At 42.4% G+C, this 15,918-nt stretch overlaps 1 protein-coding gene across 1 annotated transcript in view; it reads right to left on the bottom strand.

The window, feature by feature from the left end:
• Positions 1 to 15,918, bottom strand: part of LOC119163191 (putative phospholipase B-like 2) — a 40,522-nt gene that overhangs the window by 12,987 nt on the left and 11,617 nt on the right. The window contains exons 5-10 of the mRNA XM_037415137.2: positions 10,502 to 10,731; positions 7,446 to 7,537; positions 3,891 to 4,051; positions 1,399 to 1,491; positions 1,255 to 1,326; positions 223 to 375 (exon numbers count right to left, since the gene is read on the bottom strand). Coding sequence (XP_037271034.2) covers positions 223 to 375; positions 1,255 to 1,326; positions 1,399 to 1,491; positions 3,891 to 4,051; positions 7,446 to 7,537; positions 10,502 to 10,731 — 801 coding nt within the window. The remainder of the gene's footprint in view (positions 1 to 222; positions 376 to 1,254; positions 1,327 to 1,398; positions 1,492 to 3,890; positions 4,052 to 7,445; positions 7,538 to 10,501; positions 10,732 to 15,918) is intronic.

The raw sequence follows: 15,918 nt of genomic DNA, 5'->3' as shown, positions 1-15,918 counted from the left end.
CCCCCCCCCCCGCTTAAAGGCACAAGCATAGGCAAGCGGCTAAATCTTTGATTGATATGGGGAATTTAATATACCAAAACCACCATATGGTTAAGAAAGACTCTGTAGTGGAGGGCTCCGGAAATTTCGACCACCTTGCGTACATTAACGTGCACCCAAATCAGAGCACTCGGGTTTACAACATTTCCGCCTCCATCGAGCGGCTAAATATTTATAGCTTACCTCATGACTGCCGTCATGGATCGTGGGTTCCAGATGTCGGTGTGGGCTCTTCGAAAGATTTTTGCCCTGGGCGCCTTGTCATAGCTGTAATGGTCTCCATATTTTGCCACACGTGCTGGCTGGCCACTTATCGCGAAGATGTCATCAAAGTATCTGTATATCAAATAAAGAAGAACTGGCCCTGTACGACTTCTCTGCGTGTTTGTATTGGAGCAGACTTTGGCATTACTAGGAATCTTCATATAGCCATCCAACACCAAATTTTCTCATCGGGAACAGTATCAGCACAAGTGTCATGAAAAATAAGTATAACGTAATGACGTCCCTATATGACACCGAACCGTCAAACATGACAAAAATTTCTGACGGCATAATAGCGTTACTATGGCGCCATCATGACAAGATACACCGTGCCGTCAAATGACGGCAGCAACACATCAGCCATTGCTTGGTTGAAAACGGGCTAATGCGGATGCAGTGACAACGCAGCCAATGAGCAGAAAGCATACAATGCCTTCGATTTTGGAGGAAGTGCAGAACTACGTTAAGAAGGAAAAACGTTTTTGAGGGACAGGCGGGGAGTATGAATGCACTGACTGAAAAGGAGCAGACAACTTTCGCCTCAGAGTGATTTTCAGGAGGCGCTGCTTAAGAAGACACATAAGAGACCCTGTGTGTTTTTCTTTCCTTTGAATGCGTATCATTATAACCTCTCCTTGTGTCTATCTTGCCTATTAACCGCTTCTGTGAAATCCACACAGCTTCGTTATGACACATTTATTTGTTTTCGTTGCGTAAGATTGCCCAATTCTAGCTTCATGAAATCATACTTTTTTTTTACTCTTGAAAAGCGGCAGGACGCATATGCTCGCAGAAAGTTAAAAAGTAGTTTTTTTATTTTTTTATAAAGATTAGGCAGTTATGTTGACATTTGTCAATTTTTTCTCTTAAAGTGCGAATCTCTCAGGCTAAGTTCTTCGCACTAACATTATGTGAGATCTTAGTGAGGCCTCAAGCACAGAGTGTACTCACGCAATGTTGTAGCTTGGCCAATAGCTTTGCTTTTTAAGGACATCGCTGACGTCTCTTTGTCGAATTATGCCACTGGAATGAAACAGAGCAAAGGAGCGAGCTATGAGCGCCGTTGCGCAATAAGCAAGATGTGCCAGCACTTACGGCATTTGCTCAATAATCCACAGCGTGTCGTTAACGATTGCAGTTCCAGGCTGGAACAGCTTGTAGTCGATGACCATCCACTGGTTATTGTACCTGCAAGATCCACATATAAGCTGCGTTTTCCGTTGGATGTAGGAAAGCAACATGAAAAAAATGGCCGAGAAACACCATTTACCGACCACTTTAAACGGGTCCGAGCGAAGTCTAGCAAATAGTAAAAATAACGTGTATAAGCAGTGGCCGAGAAAACTTTTGTTGTACACAATTCTAACAGCCCGGCCTACGCCGCTTGCAGTTTAGAACACTGACCGTTTGCCCTGTTTCAAAAATTTACTTTTTTGTGCGTAGTAATTGCATGCGATGATTACGCATGTTTAAAGTGACCACCTAATGTCTCCTTCATTTTTCTTGCGTTCCAAACAAATCGACATTAATTTGGAAGTTCTGACCCACGGGTACCCTTACGACGCGTTAGGTAACTATCCCAGGTCAATCATACCCCTTAAATCAACCTGTATTACCAGCTACCTATGCTCGTTATCAAACCCATTATACTCTGTTTTGATGTACTCATCTTTGCACTCGCCATTCACAGTTCCATCGAAGTATTCATGCTCCTAACTTCTAAAGTTTCTTTGCTATTAGTAGGATTCTGTCTCATGTGTTTAGTATTGGTAACACGCAAATTTTACATTTCTCACTTCAAAAACAGCGCGAAATTGACCGCCGTGACTTGAGCAAGCCTGATTATATAATCTAGCCCATCCTTATTCTTCGGTGAATTTTTCTACCAAATATAGTATTCTCACGCTAGTAAATATTTAGAGAAAATGTTACTTTTGTTTCTACAGAAGGTTCAACAATACGAACGAGCTTGGGTGCAAAAATTATTTGTTTTGTAGGCTATATAGATTGCATCTCTCCCTTTTCCTATCTGCCATGTCGGCCTTATAGCTAATAGTGTTTGGTGGCGGAACCATAGGTACCATGCATACAAAATAAAGACATGTGCACATTGCACATGTGTGATCTGTGTGTAGGTTTGTGATTGGTTGAAAAGAACAAAAAAGCTATGCTATTGGTCTTCTGCAAATTTTAGCAGTCTCATGTCTCCCTCATACATTAGGTGGAGGTACAAATTACCGGGTTCTCCTTGACTAAGCAGTGGTAACTTATATTATAAGTAGGTGTGTCAGTTTGTCCCTATGGCATTTTGTCCATAGTTTTTCTTGAACAGTAAAATACAACGGTGTAAAAAGACGCTAAATGGATACAACAAACAATTTTTCCGTACGCTCCTCTACGTCATTTATCCGAGGAAACATGATTGAACGTTCGGAAGAACATACATCAATTGCTATTGCGTTCTTCAGCACTCGAAGAGAGAATTACTTAAGTGATGAAGATCATTCACTAAAAAAGCTGAATAATGCATGTGAAAACACGTGAATTCATATGATTTCCAGTTTTTATACGATATCTCAGCATCACAAATAAAAAAAATTTCCCAGCAAGACCTTTGTTTCGGAACGCAGAATCTTCCAGTACCATAACGTAATGAGTTACTGGAATGTGAGGTTTCGAACGTGATGCTTACTTAGGTGCTTTATTTGAGTATCCTAAACGGTAAGATACAATTACGCGCTCGTGCGGCCGTTTACTGCAATGAATTCTCTCATCTATCCACTGGATACGCTGCATGCCACCAAGATGAGACACCAGAGGAGGGAAGGTGATTTTGCACGTTTGACACTTCCATCTGTATATGACGCATTCTAAAGAACTTTCCAGAATAATTACCACAATTGTTTAACATGATTCGTTGCTTTCCTTGCGCAGAACGTTAGCACACATTCTACAAACGTAAATTTTGTTTTACACTCTAAGAAAAGTAGGTGTCATTTCACTCTTGTTTTGTATATGTGAAAATAACACGTGTCGCACTTCTTTTAAAAGGTGCTTTAAATATTTTTAAAAGAGTAATGCGCTCACTGTCCCAAGGAAATCATGTCTCCCACGGGTATCCTAAAGAGAGTCAACGTGTGGCATCTTTAAAGACGGCGAGAGTCAGATATGCAACACTTCCTTCAAAGGGGCGCCTTTACTGTACTTAAAAGTAAGTGTACTGACTTTTTTCAGGAAATTACTGCCTCCTTGAGCTCTCCAAAAGAGAGTTATTCTACCTCTCTAAAAAAGTGGTCCTCATGTGGGAGTCACATGTGTAGCACTCAGTTTAGAGGGGTGTATTGACCCTCTTCAGAACAGCATTGTACTGGCTGTCTTTGGGAAAGTCATACCTCTAGCGGCCATCCTAAAGACAATCAACGTGTTTCTCTAAGGAGTGTTACGCATATGATTCTCACATGTACAAAATGAAAGTCAAAAGTTATCATGAAGTAGCGGAAACCATTTAGTACCCAGCCTCACCGATAGTCGGTTTTGAAATCAGTAACGAAGAAAACGGTAGAAACGTCTCTCGCCTTCACACTTACGTGCCACTATTTTTCTCCGCAAAGATGTCAACCCATTCGCGTGCTGACGTGGCCAGCCTCGTAGCCACCATTGCGCGCACCCAGGTGAGTGGCGCCACCTCTGGATCGAGCAGTAGCCACAAGTCAGGGTTGCTGTTCTCAATGGACGTTTCGGTGACGGCCTGCCGATGAATGGTGTATCTATTATTTTAAGAAATGGTTTATAATAGAAACATTCATGTTTTACTATATTTTACTGAATTGCTTCAGAACTTCAGCATGCGGCAACAAACACATTAGAAAGAGAAGAAACACAAATGCTGTCTTCCTTCTCTGTTGGCAGTGCCTGAAAGACACAGCGTGTTTTCAGATGAACCTCGTAAAGCAATCCTAATTCACTTTCTCGAGAACTTTACCGCTAGATATCGGATAACCTTAGTGTCACGGTGTCTCATTGCGATCCATGTGCGCAGCAGCTGATAGCATGCATAACATTTGAGTGACGATAAAAGCTGTGCGCATCCTTTTAGGTGGCCAACAGCTGCACATCAGCATTGATGGAGGTACCAACCAAAGTAGATCGAAGTTCATAGGCAGTCGATAAGTAGTAAAACGCTACATATGACCAATACACATAAGTATTGGTGTATCTGAGTGCATGGTGTGCTGTACTGACTAGAATTACATCAAGACAACAATAACTGTAACCGAGTTAAGCTAAGGCTACAACAACAAAAAAAACGGCGGCAGATGCACAGCAAACGACCCGTGTTAACAATATGAAGTTGCACAGCTATTAAATTCTGTAACACCCCATATAAAATGAAATACTTGTTAAAGCGCAGTCACATGAAGTGAAAAAAATCTATTCTGAGTCTAACAAGCTACAAAGTGTTTCTGTATCAATGTACTTACAAAATGTCACAAGGTGGATATAAATATCTGAAAAAAACTGGCTAGTATCAGGAACTGCTAAGAAAAAAAAACATAAGTTAGCTAATTTGTTCGGTCAATAGAGCTTGACGAATTCAACCAACAAACAAACAGCAGTACACATAAAACTAGGGAGCGAGGAATATGTGAAGAGACAAGCTCGTGGCGTTGACAGTATGACAAAGATAGATGCTTCAATGCCAGTTAAGCGTTACTGGCCTAACTAGTCCTTATAACACGTCGGCCAATATAGAATTCAAGAACTCTTGACTGACCAAAATTGAGTTAAAAAGCTTGTCCGTCATTAAGGGGTTGGGAAGTCCTTTGTCTAATACTGACAGTTCATAGGTTTCTCATTACTCTTTTTTTTTGTTCGCAAATTTGTCGCACTAAACAAAAAGGGTTTAATGAACGTGCAATCACTATTCAGGTGCAATATTTTCGCAGTAAGAATCTGCATCAAATAAAAAGAGTAACAGAATGAGTATATTCTTCAAACAATTATTATAGTGTCATAGTAAACAGCGCAGCTTATATTTCTGTCAATATGATGTGCAACTTAAAATGGTTAAAATGAGTTTGCATAATTTTTGCTTTGTAGTTTGATGAACCATGGTTTTGCCTAATTAAACCAGACGGCATTGGTGATAGTGTTTGAGGATTTGGAAGTGGTGCTGCAAGCAGCATGTACAATTTCTCCATACCTTTTATTACCTTGAATGGGTTGTCAAACTGGGTTTAGTGGAACTCGAGTGGCTCTGCAATTGATATTTTAGGGTGCCTCCAGGCGTCAGAACAAGGCTGACCTGCTCGTGTTTCATCCCCGATAGCAACCTATTTATTTATTCAGACTGGCAAATTTGTCCTGCAGTTTCTTCGTTAACGAAGTCATCGCACCTCTCATCCGTTGTGGGCATGTAACCAGAGATTGTTGCTGCTAGCATTAGAGGTTCATCATCTATTGGACGCTATGAACCACACAATTTGCAGGCTCCTGCAGTGGCGGGGCGAGCGCCAGTAAAATCATGCTCGTGGGCGTTCAAAGCAGTTAAACTGACATCAAGAAAAACCTCGGTGCTTCAGTCGGGGCTCATGCGTGTTCGTGATGAAAAGTCGAAGTTCTAATACATGATGATTTGCCATCAGTTTATGTCAGTTTTGTACCTCAAGCGCGAAACGAGCGCTTTGAGACGCGTCAAAGAAGTGACTTCGTGCCGACTGTGGGGTATGCACGAGCAATCAGGCATAGCATTGCGACAGGTGAATCGGATGGTGTGACTGGCATGCCTGCTTCTTACAGTGAGTAACATGCATGCGGAGACCCCTATCAGACCATGAGGTCCGGTAGTGGTCTCCGCTGTCTGCTCTGACGTTAAATTGTTGTCTTTGTAGCACCGTGTGCCACTAGCAGTGCCGTCAGTGACATCATTCATCCCTTCACAGTCATTCCACCTAGTACGCACAGTAGTTTCAACTTACAAGTTCCTCATGATGAGGCCACGGATAGTTCGAGCAGTCGAACAGCGGACAAGTTTTCAAGAACAGCACCGACAGCTATTGCATGGGTGAATTCATGTTCGCCGGACCAGTCCAGCAGTCCGGAGACAAGAAGAGGACCAGGTTGCGAAGCGCAACAGCCACTGTCCACAGAGGATCCGGTAGCCTTCCGAGCCGAATGCATGTGAAACGGAAAGTCGAGGAAGCGGCGTTTCGAGCAGAGCAGGCGCAACGTGGCACAGACAGGAATGCGTTTGCCGGGCCCAATGCCCACGTTCGGCGGGAGGTCACCGAGTGGCGCTACAGCTTTGGCTGCGACGTCTGCAACCACCTGTAGCCGCACATTCTAGCTTCTCCAGTTAACTATCCGTACGGAGTTCTTCATTTGGTGAAAGCAAATATTTTTTCCAAGATATAGAACAGCCGCCCGTACGTCTTCATTTTGTTAGCGTGGACACATTGTTTACGCGACGCTGTGCCTGAAGCATGCAGCTTGTGGTCGGTGGGCATTTTAGGGGACTCGCGAAACGGCCCGGGGTAGACGGGGGTTGGAGTAAGAATCAAGTTTTGTGTTACCGTTTTGTGTTACCGGGAAATCATCAAGGGCGATTGTCTTCGACATTGCAGAAAAAAATAAGCCAATACAGGCAGTGCTAATAGTGTGCTTGTGCGAGTCGAGAATCATAATCATTTACGCCCCCTTACCCAGGTTTTTGATTATCATCAAGCTTAAGAAACAGGGATTTCGTGGAACACTGAGAATGCCATTGAGATTCCCTGAAGTAAAATGTTTGGAAACCCGAATCTAGGTGAATTCTAGCGAGAATATTCAAATTTTGGCGTGAAATCACTCAAGGATGCCGAAGCAACTCTGTAAAAGTTAGGCACAGTAGGCAATTCCCTGAATGCGGAAAATGCGACAGTAGCAAAAGATAGACAAGTGTGTGGGTGGCAGCTTTAAGGTGATGCTGTTGTGCAAAGTTTTGCTAAAGCATCAACATTGTTGCATAGGTCCCTCTGTCTAAAACAGACACATAATACGTAATACAACCTGCTAGCTATTACAGATAGCCCTGATCCTGAGCAAGGTATTCATTGAATTTCTGCATGGTAGCGCATATTACATAGAAGAAAATTTTCTATTACCAGTCCAGATGAAGACAAGTAGAAGTCGTCCAACGAGACCAGCTTTCCGGCATAGGAGGACATGGTTATCGTGTGCCCAGGGATTATACCATCTGTAATATGAGTACACAGTATGCACCAGAATATATAAATGCGAAGCATTTTTGAGCTAATTGTATAGACACCTGCAACGTATCTATCTATCTATCTATCTATCTATCTATCTATCTATCTATCTATCTATCTATCTATCTATCTATCTATCTATCTATCTATCTATCTATCTATCTATCTATCTATCTATCTATCTATCTATCTATCTATCTATCTATCTATCTATCTATCTATCTATCTATCTATCTATCTATCTATCTATCTATCTATCTATCTATCTATCTATCTATCTATCTATCTATCTATCTATCTATCTATCTATCTATCTATCTATCTGTGCTCTTATGCGTCTGGGTGCTCTCGTAATAACCCCCCTAACTCGCCTAAACCAAAGCTATATGCGAGTAAGGGGGTAAAACGATGCTTGGCTGGCCATCAGATGAATAACGTGAAAACAGTGCCACGAAAGACGTCAGTTTCCTCCAGACACGTGTGGCACATAACCGTTAACCACAAGCCGTGGTATGCAGGTATGCGTCACACGTTATTCACCGTATACATCTACCGACAAACGGCGAGAAAAGACGTTGGCAGCGTTTACCTGATGAATGCAAGTAATATATATCAGGTTGCCAGCAGGAATTGAACCCAAACATTCTATGTGCGATCAAGCATCCTACTACATAGCCACGCGAGGTCACCGAACGGCTTCGTAAAAAGACATGATGCAGGCGTAATGTCGGCGATATGTAAATGGAGGCTGCAGTGGTGGCTATATAATTTTACAAACATTACATATTTAGCCTATTACACAGGTGTCACGTCGGCTTAGCGTCAGTTCTATACTAAGGAGCCATTAACCTAAGTTGGTTTGTGTAGTACTAAGTAGGGCTACCATCCTAGCAAGCAGAAGTGCTACATATCAACTTATAGCTTCAGGAGTTGGTAATACCAATGTCGCTGTAAGAATCATTTTGCTTGGCCGTCCTACTGTTAAGCTGTACCTTACAAGTATATGGCAAGCTCTACCTACACTTTTGTTTTTTTAAAGACAATAGTCTTTTTAGGAACCTTCGACGCAAAACTTTTGCGTCGGTATGTCTGTCTGTACATTTGACTGTTTGTCCACCCTTAACGGTACCCTAAAAGACAACAGACGATATCCCCAACGGCTGACGCCATCCACCGTGCCCACAAATATTGCTCAAGATTCAGCATTCATATTGTGCGATTGTCAATTAAAAAGCAATTATTCCACGCATCCGAGGCGCCATAACAACACATCAAAATTCTGTATGATTGTCTTTCACTAGAAAAGGCATACATAGGTAATTCTAAGGACCATAGCGTTTATCACGCTGTGCTGACCGTGCAACCCTTGCACGAAAAGGCAAGCGTTTCGAACGCTTTGCTAAGACGACACGGTGGTGGCACCTACCCGTCGCCTTGTGTTCTACACCTTACGGCCTCCAAGATGGGCGCACACGCCGCGCGCTTCGTTTTCCCCTAACTGCTAGATAGCTCTGATATCTCACGTGTGACGTGACTTGATGCGCTCGTTCGCCTCCACTGCACGCTCGAGGCACTCTAACGCAGCACCGCCAGAATATCATTCACCAATTTTCTTGCGCAGAACATCAAATAAACGTTTTATTCGCTTTCTCCAGACGCGATACTACCGTCTTTTGACGACATTTGCAGTGTTACATGCAGATACGGGCCCAATTTTTTTTCCCTTCCTCGTCATTCTTAGTTCCGCTTCCCACACCCTCGCTATACCACGCGAGTAGGCTATGCTAGGAGATTTTGTTTTTACTTTTTACGAACACTCCATGTGAAGTCCTGAACAACCACTTTCACTTTCACATGATTAGAATAATGACTCCAAGATAAAAAAATGGATGCATAAAATTGTCATTTTCGTGCGACCCTCTAGAAATTTAACATCACTCAGTCGTATATCTTCCAAATGTGCTAACTCAAAATTTGACAACAGAACGTAAACATGGCTGAAACAATTATCTCTGCCCTCATAAATGGTAGACTTTTCTTATGTTGACGGAATGGCTGTAATTTAATTATTATAAAATGTTCAATAGCCTTCCCACATCCCCAAATGGCAGTTATCCGAAATACGCTATCAGTACAGATTTATTTTTATTTATTCTTCAAATAAATGTACTTGCACTCTCAATTATAAGCCACGTTTGTCAGCTGAGTGAAATTTGGATGCAAAGCTGGTGTTAAATTTTTTTTTGCGGCGTAATAAGGTACGCTAAATTACGGATCTCAACAGCTCTGTTATGAATATCTGCTGCCCAACAAGGGTTAGTTGCATGAAAGATGATTCATTCCCATGAAACAAAAATACATTTTACCACCATTTGTTGGTTTCACAAAGAACGCAAGGGGGTGAAAGGTTTATTATAGGAATAAGTACCACTCACTCGTTTGTAGCACGCAGCTCCACAGAAATACTATGATTTTTAGAAGAAAAGTGCTTTTGACAAAACAGTGGCCTGGTGCGGATTCGAAACTATAGGACTAAGGCGTTTTTTAGAGGCAAGCAAGGCCATCGTGTTTCGTACAGCCCCTTCCTTAGCAGAGTTTGCTTTCTAAAAATAGTGCGCGCTTTGATTTTGCTGAGCAATAATAGATATGGTTTTGCATGATGAAACTACAGTGCCATTAGGGGAAGAGTGGGTGCCCTAGTGAAGGTATTGGTATCTTGCGATTAGCTGGAGTTCTTCACGATGTGCCTAAATATGAATGCGCAGGTTGTTCTGATTAGGGTTTCATATAGATGCGCCCAGGGTGGGCGTGGTTGGACCCCAGTCTTCCGCATCAACAGCCCAGTTAACCAACTAGCCTCATTCACGAAAGATACCAGCCCAGTAATAACCATCGTCAAACCACACTATTCTCGTGGTAGTGAGTTTCATCACTGCGTCATGCAGTCTCACCTGGTCCAGTGTCGTCAGGCGCATAGTGCCAGGGAAACTTGTACATCTTTTGAATTCTCAGCATACTCTTGTACAGGAACCAAGTGTCATGGCCCACGTAGAGGTCTGTGTTGTTCCAAAGCAATTTAATCAGTGCTGAGCATGCGGGCACAAGGCTCAAAGAGTTTGCGTCTTCAGGGCGCTGCAACGCGGCTTCAAGGTCGAGGATGTCTCCAACAAGGCTGAAGTACCTGCAAAATAATGAAAAGTATGGCAGCTGCAGTGGCACCAGGTCGGATGTAGTAGCGGAACTCGTGGCGCTGCTCTGCTTCTCATCCGCACTTCCATAATTCTTTCTCTTTAGGAGGCACTTTATGTTTCTTTCTGTATCGAGGAACTTTTCTCACTTGATTTTATTCTCTCCCTTACTCGGCATAGTTTTCTGCTTGCCGATCATTTTATGGTTTTCTGTTTCATTATTACTTTCTGCCCCACTCAGTTCCCACCTTCTCAACTTCATACTTTTCGCCCTTTTATTCGCTTCAATTGATGATGATGATGATGATGATGATGATGATGATGATGATGATGATGATGATGATGAGCATTTGCTTTGCTGGCATTTGCCCGCAAAAGGGGATCAGCCAAGAACCGGTTGGCAGGATCCTCAAGTTCGTGATGCATCTAAAATAATTAAATAGAATTTCAGTATAAAGCAAGAACAAATCATAAAAATATATGAAAATGCTACGTGAGCAAGCAGTCAGGAATTCATATAGTCTCGCAGCCAAAATTATTAATAATAGTCTAACTAGGCAATATTTTTGTTACCATTACGTACGCACACACACCAAAGCAAACATTCCTTTGGCAATAATATAATGTAATTAGTGCAAAGGATAAAATTACTGCCTCGTTTATTTTTAAACCTAGCTTCTCAGTTGATTCGACAAGGTATCTTTTTCTTTGATAAGAATGTTGGTTACAGGATAAAAATAAATGATTTATTTTTCTAATTCCTTTCAAAAGACGCATAATGGAGATGCTGTGAGTCCAGCTTTATTTAGGTAATAGTTCAGGTGTGGAATTCTGCATCGTATTCAGGTAAATGTAATTTATGACTGCATGCCGAGATACGTACCACTCTTTTTTCAAGAAAATCTTATATAAACGACGTCTCTGACTTTATCTTATGATAAGTTGCCTATTTCCTTGTGCTATCTATCTATCTATCTATCTATCTATCTATCTATCTATCTATCTATCTATCTATCTATCTATCTATCTATCTATCTATCTATCTATCTATCCGCCAACGACTTTTAGCTCTCCGGGCAGTTTCGATAATGGTATCGATAACATACTTAGTGCGGTACAACATGATTGTATGAAGAACATATTTGACCAGTCATTACATGAAAATCATGACATGTATGTGATGATTGTCATGATTTACATTTCATGGTCCTGCAGCTCTTGCGGTGGTTTCGTTCACATGGCATGTTGCAAAAGTTGTATATGGTATGACATGATTGCATGCGGAACACAAGCGACCGACTGTAACATCAAAATCATGACATGCGTGTCATGTAACAACATGACTATATGCCACGCTCATGATGCGCTCGAGGCCGTTTCGCTAGCGTCACATATACCGAATTTGGTATTACGGTACGTCAGTGGATGACGAATGTATATGAGTGGTGCAAACATGATAATCATGAGATGCGTGTTATGTAACAACATGTCGACATGCTACGCTTATGATGTGCTCTTTGTCGTTTCGCTAGCTTCACATGTACCAAACACGGTATTACGGGACGCGTATAGGTGACATAGGTAAACGACCCATCCAAACATGATAATCATGACATGCGTGTCATGTAACAACAGGATTACATGCCACACTCATGATGCGCCCGCGGCCGTTTCGCTAGCCTCACATACACCAAATTTTGTATTGCGTGACGTCAATGGATGACAAAGGTATGTGACTGGTACAAACTTGACAATCGTGAAATGCGTGTGATGTGAGAACATGACTACACACCTCAGTCAAGGCGCCAATGCATTTCGACGTGACGCGTTGCGCGTGCTCGCCGGCGTTTATTTCGTCGCGTCACGCCGGCGTTGCCATGCCAGTTGCCAGTCCTGCCATATACTCGCAGGCACGCGCTGCGCTGCGTTGCTTTGTCGCATGCGCGTTTCAGCGCGTCTAGCGTCCCTCCGTCCCGAAGAGGGAGACGTAGTGTTGTCTGGGTATCGCATCGGCATGAAATGCAGCATGTCGCAATTAGCGCTGGTTGCCGTCGCGCCGCGCCGACGGACGCTGGTCACGCTGGTCACGCCTGGCGTGAGACTATAGAGTGCTCGCGTTCTGCTAACGTATCGTCGCTGTGCCCAGCGTGCGCGTGCGTCAACGCTACATTGTAATATATAATTGGGCCCTTCATGATGCGCTCGCGTCTGTTTTCCTAGTTCCACATATACCAAATTTGGCGTTACGTGACGTCAGTGGATGACAAAATATATGACTCGTGCAAACATGATAATTCTGACACGCGTGTCATGTAAGAGCATGACAACGTACCACGCTACTAGCGTGTTCGTGGCCGTTTCGCTAGCTCCCCATATACTACATTTGGTATGACGTGACGTGTATAGATGACGATGGTAAACGGCATGTCCAAACACGATAATTATGACACGCAAGTGATGTACGGCATCCTTTACCTCCACTTCGTAATGTTGTGCTGATTTTAGAGTGACATATAAACCTTCCTCATGCGTGGTTCGCATAGTATCGATTCCGACTGTACGTGGGATCCGCCAATGTTCTATCGTTGTAGAGATCACCCCATCAGGTCCGGGAGCAGCGGGCGGTAAGAACTTTATAAATTCGCCAGTTTAGCTGAAAATACCTCTTTGAGATCATCAACCACCTTTAATTTCACAACCGCCTTTGGCATAATTGTCGTAAACCTAATTTGCAAGCCTTTACCAATATTTTGCGAAAACATAGAGAGTTCGCGAAGAGGCATAATGGCGGAATCAGTGCTCTCTGACCATAGAATCATTTTTCTTGCGCGCGAAAACCTGAAAAGCGCGTTTTTATTTTTAGACTTAGACAAATAATTGAATTTATTCATGTCATATTTTTGTTTTTTTGCGCACTGTACGCTTGAAATCAGCGGCCATGAATTTAAAATCACACCAATTTTCGGGGCATTGGTTAATTAACAGCTTTTTCCAAGCCGCTTCTAGCTTTCTATACTACCCCCTGACACAATCTACATTCCACCACAGACTGAAAGATCCCGCAGTGTCTGAGTTAATAGTTAACGTTGAATTTTTATTGATCGTTCCAACACCGCACACAGACTCAGAGTCCTAATGTCTCCCTGCATTTCCTCGCGAGAAATTACCATAGGTTTTAAATGTTTTTGAAGTTTACCATAATTTACAAATGCGCCTACTTTTCCTGCCAAACTTGACCTCGGGAACATCCTTTCAAAACTAAGAGGAAGGTGATCGCTGGGACTAGCACAATCTAAGATATTCTACGAGGATATGCTTAAAGTGGAGCTGGAAAATGTAAAATTTGTAGTCGATTTAGAGTTACCTTTTACAAATGTAGCAGTACGTGTGTTCAAGCAGGAATTCTTTTACCAAGTGTCCATTCCCACAAACGTCGTCCACATAAATCAGGTCTGAAGCCCCAAGACACATGGTGTGAATCGAAATTAACACACAGTATTATATCTTTTATGCACGAAGCTAACATGATATCAAGACATCCCATGTACTGAACTTCTGCCGGAAAGTATACATTTGCAAAATAAAAGGCAAGCAGTCTGTTAGTGTTATGTCTAAGACCAAAGTTTAGCAATCCGTATCCATGCACTGATACGATTTCTTGACTTTGTGACTAAACTTTGTTGATATTAGAAAAGCCAGACCACCACCTCTACTCGTTCGATCCAGCCGAATTAACCGATAATGTTTAGGTAAAAAGTTTTATTGTTAGCAAGCCAGGTTTCCGGAATAGCAATAATGTGTGGATAAATTTTCGAAGAAATATATTGTTAATCTGTAATTACCGACCAAATGATCGGCAATTCCACTGCAGAATTTTCGGTGAACCTATTTTGATGCTTGGCCAGCAGTAAAAACTGCCTGGTTTAGAATATCTTTTTCAAGAATTATTGTTTTTGATATGTTTTCAAAAATTTTTTTCTTTGACAGGTATTTTTTCATTTAAAGTTCTGATGAGATTTTTTTAAGAGGGAGATCTATTACGCTTCAGAGTCCTTTAGGATTCTGTGTCCATATTTGTGAAGTCTTCTTAATCATCTGTTACGGGTTCTGACTCCACCTGAACTATATATTAGAAGGGCCTGCTTGCGGACAGACAGATATACGATTGACTGCCAGATTTTCCTCCTCAGTACTTCTTGAAATCAACAAAACCTGCGAATCCTGATTTTGCACAGAAACTGTACCATTAATTTCACTCAGTTGTTGAGTTAAGACGTTAGTCAAGGCTTCAGAAAGAGTAGACGCCAAACACTCCATCGCTTTTTCAGTAAACTTTTTAGTGGCCTTCGTCATCGACATTGCGAGTGATGCATCCATGGTAGCTGTGTGCCGGGACGTTACGCCTGCGTAACCTTTCGTTCTCTTATACATTTACGCGATCCCCTCCCTTCTAGAGCAACGCATGTGGTCTATAATTTTTAGAAGACCCAGTTCTCTCTCTTTTGTGGCACATTCAACCGAGCCTGGAGGGTGTGCTTCATTACACAAACAGCACTTTCATTGAACAGAGTTGCACTCATGGCTGTCACGGCTCTCTCCGCCCAGTCGACATCTAGCACTTGATCGGCATCTTTTTATGCCGTCGCTAAATCGCCAACATTTCAAGCACTGCAATGGTTTCGGGAAAAGTGGCTCTACTTTGTAGATTAGTGGCCATGCCTTAATTTCTGTCAGTCTGTTTCTTCCTACAAACAGTACTATAACCGATTCGGTAGGCGATTTCCTATTCTCAGTTATTCGGATGCATCGATGGACTGATACTGCCCCAGAAACAGCAAATAGGTCCAGAATATCTTGAGCTGCCAGACTCGTATCCACCACGCCGACTATGCCCTTCGTACATGCTAAATGAGCTGGACTAAATGAGATCACTGGCTGTGCAGCTCATTCGGAACACTTTAGAAGCTCTTGGACGAAATCCCGGTCTACAGAGCAGCTAAAGAGCAACATAAGCAACAGAGCAACAGAGCAACATAAGAGACAAGGACTGCGCTCGTCCTTGTCTCTTATGTTAGTTGTCTGAAGTTTTACGCGCCTAGAAGTTTTATATGGATTACCAACTAGCCCAATCCCACACTTTACTTACTACAGAGCAGCACAGGATACCCCCATCGGCTGAA

Source organism: Rhipicephalus microplus, chromosome 9, assembly GCF_043290135.1.
Source record: "Rhipicephalus microplus isolate Deutch F79 chromosome 9, USDA_Rmic, whole genome shotgun sequence".
Taxonomy (NCBI): domain Eukaryota; kingdom Metazoa; phylum Arthropoda; class Arachnida; order Ixodida; family Ixodidae; genus Rhipicephalus; species Rhipicephalus microplus.
The sequence above is the reverse complement of the archived record's forward strand: the minus strand, read 5'-3'. Positions and strand labels throughout refer to the sequence as shown.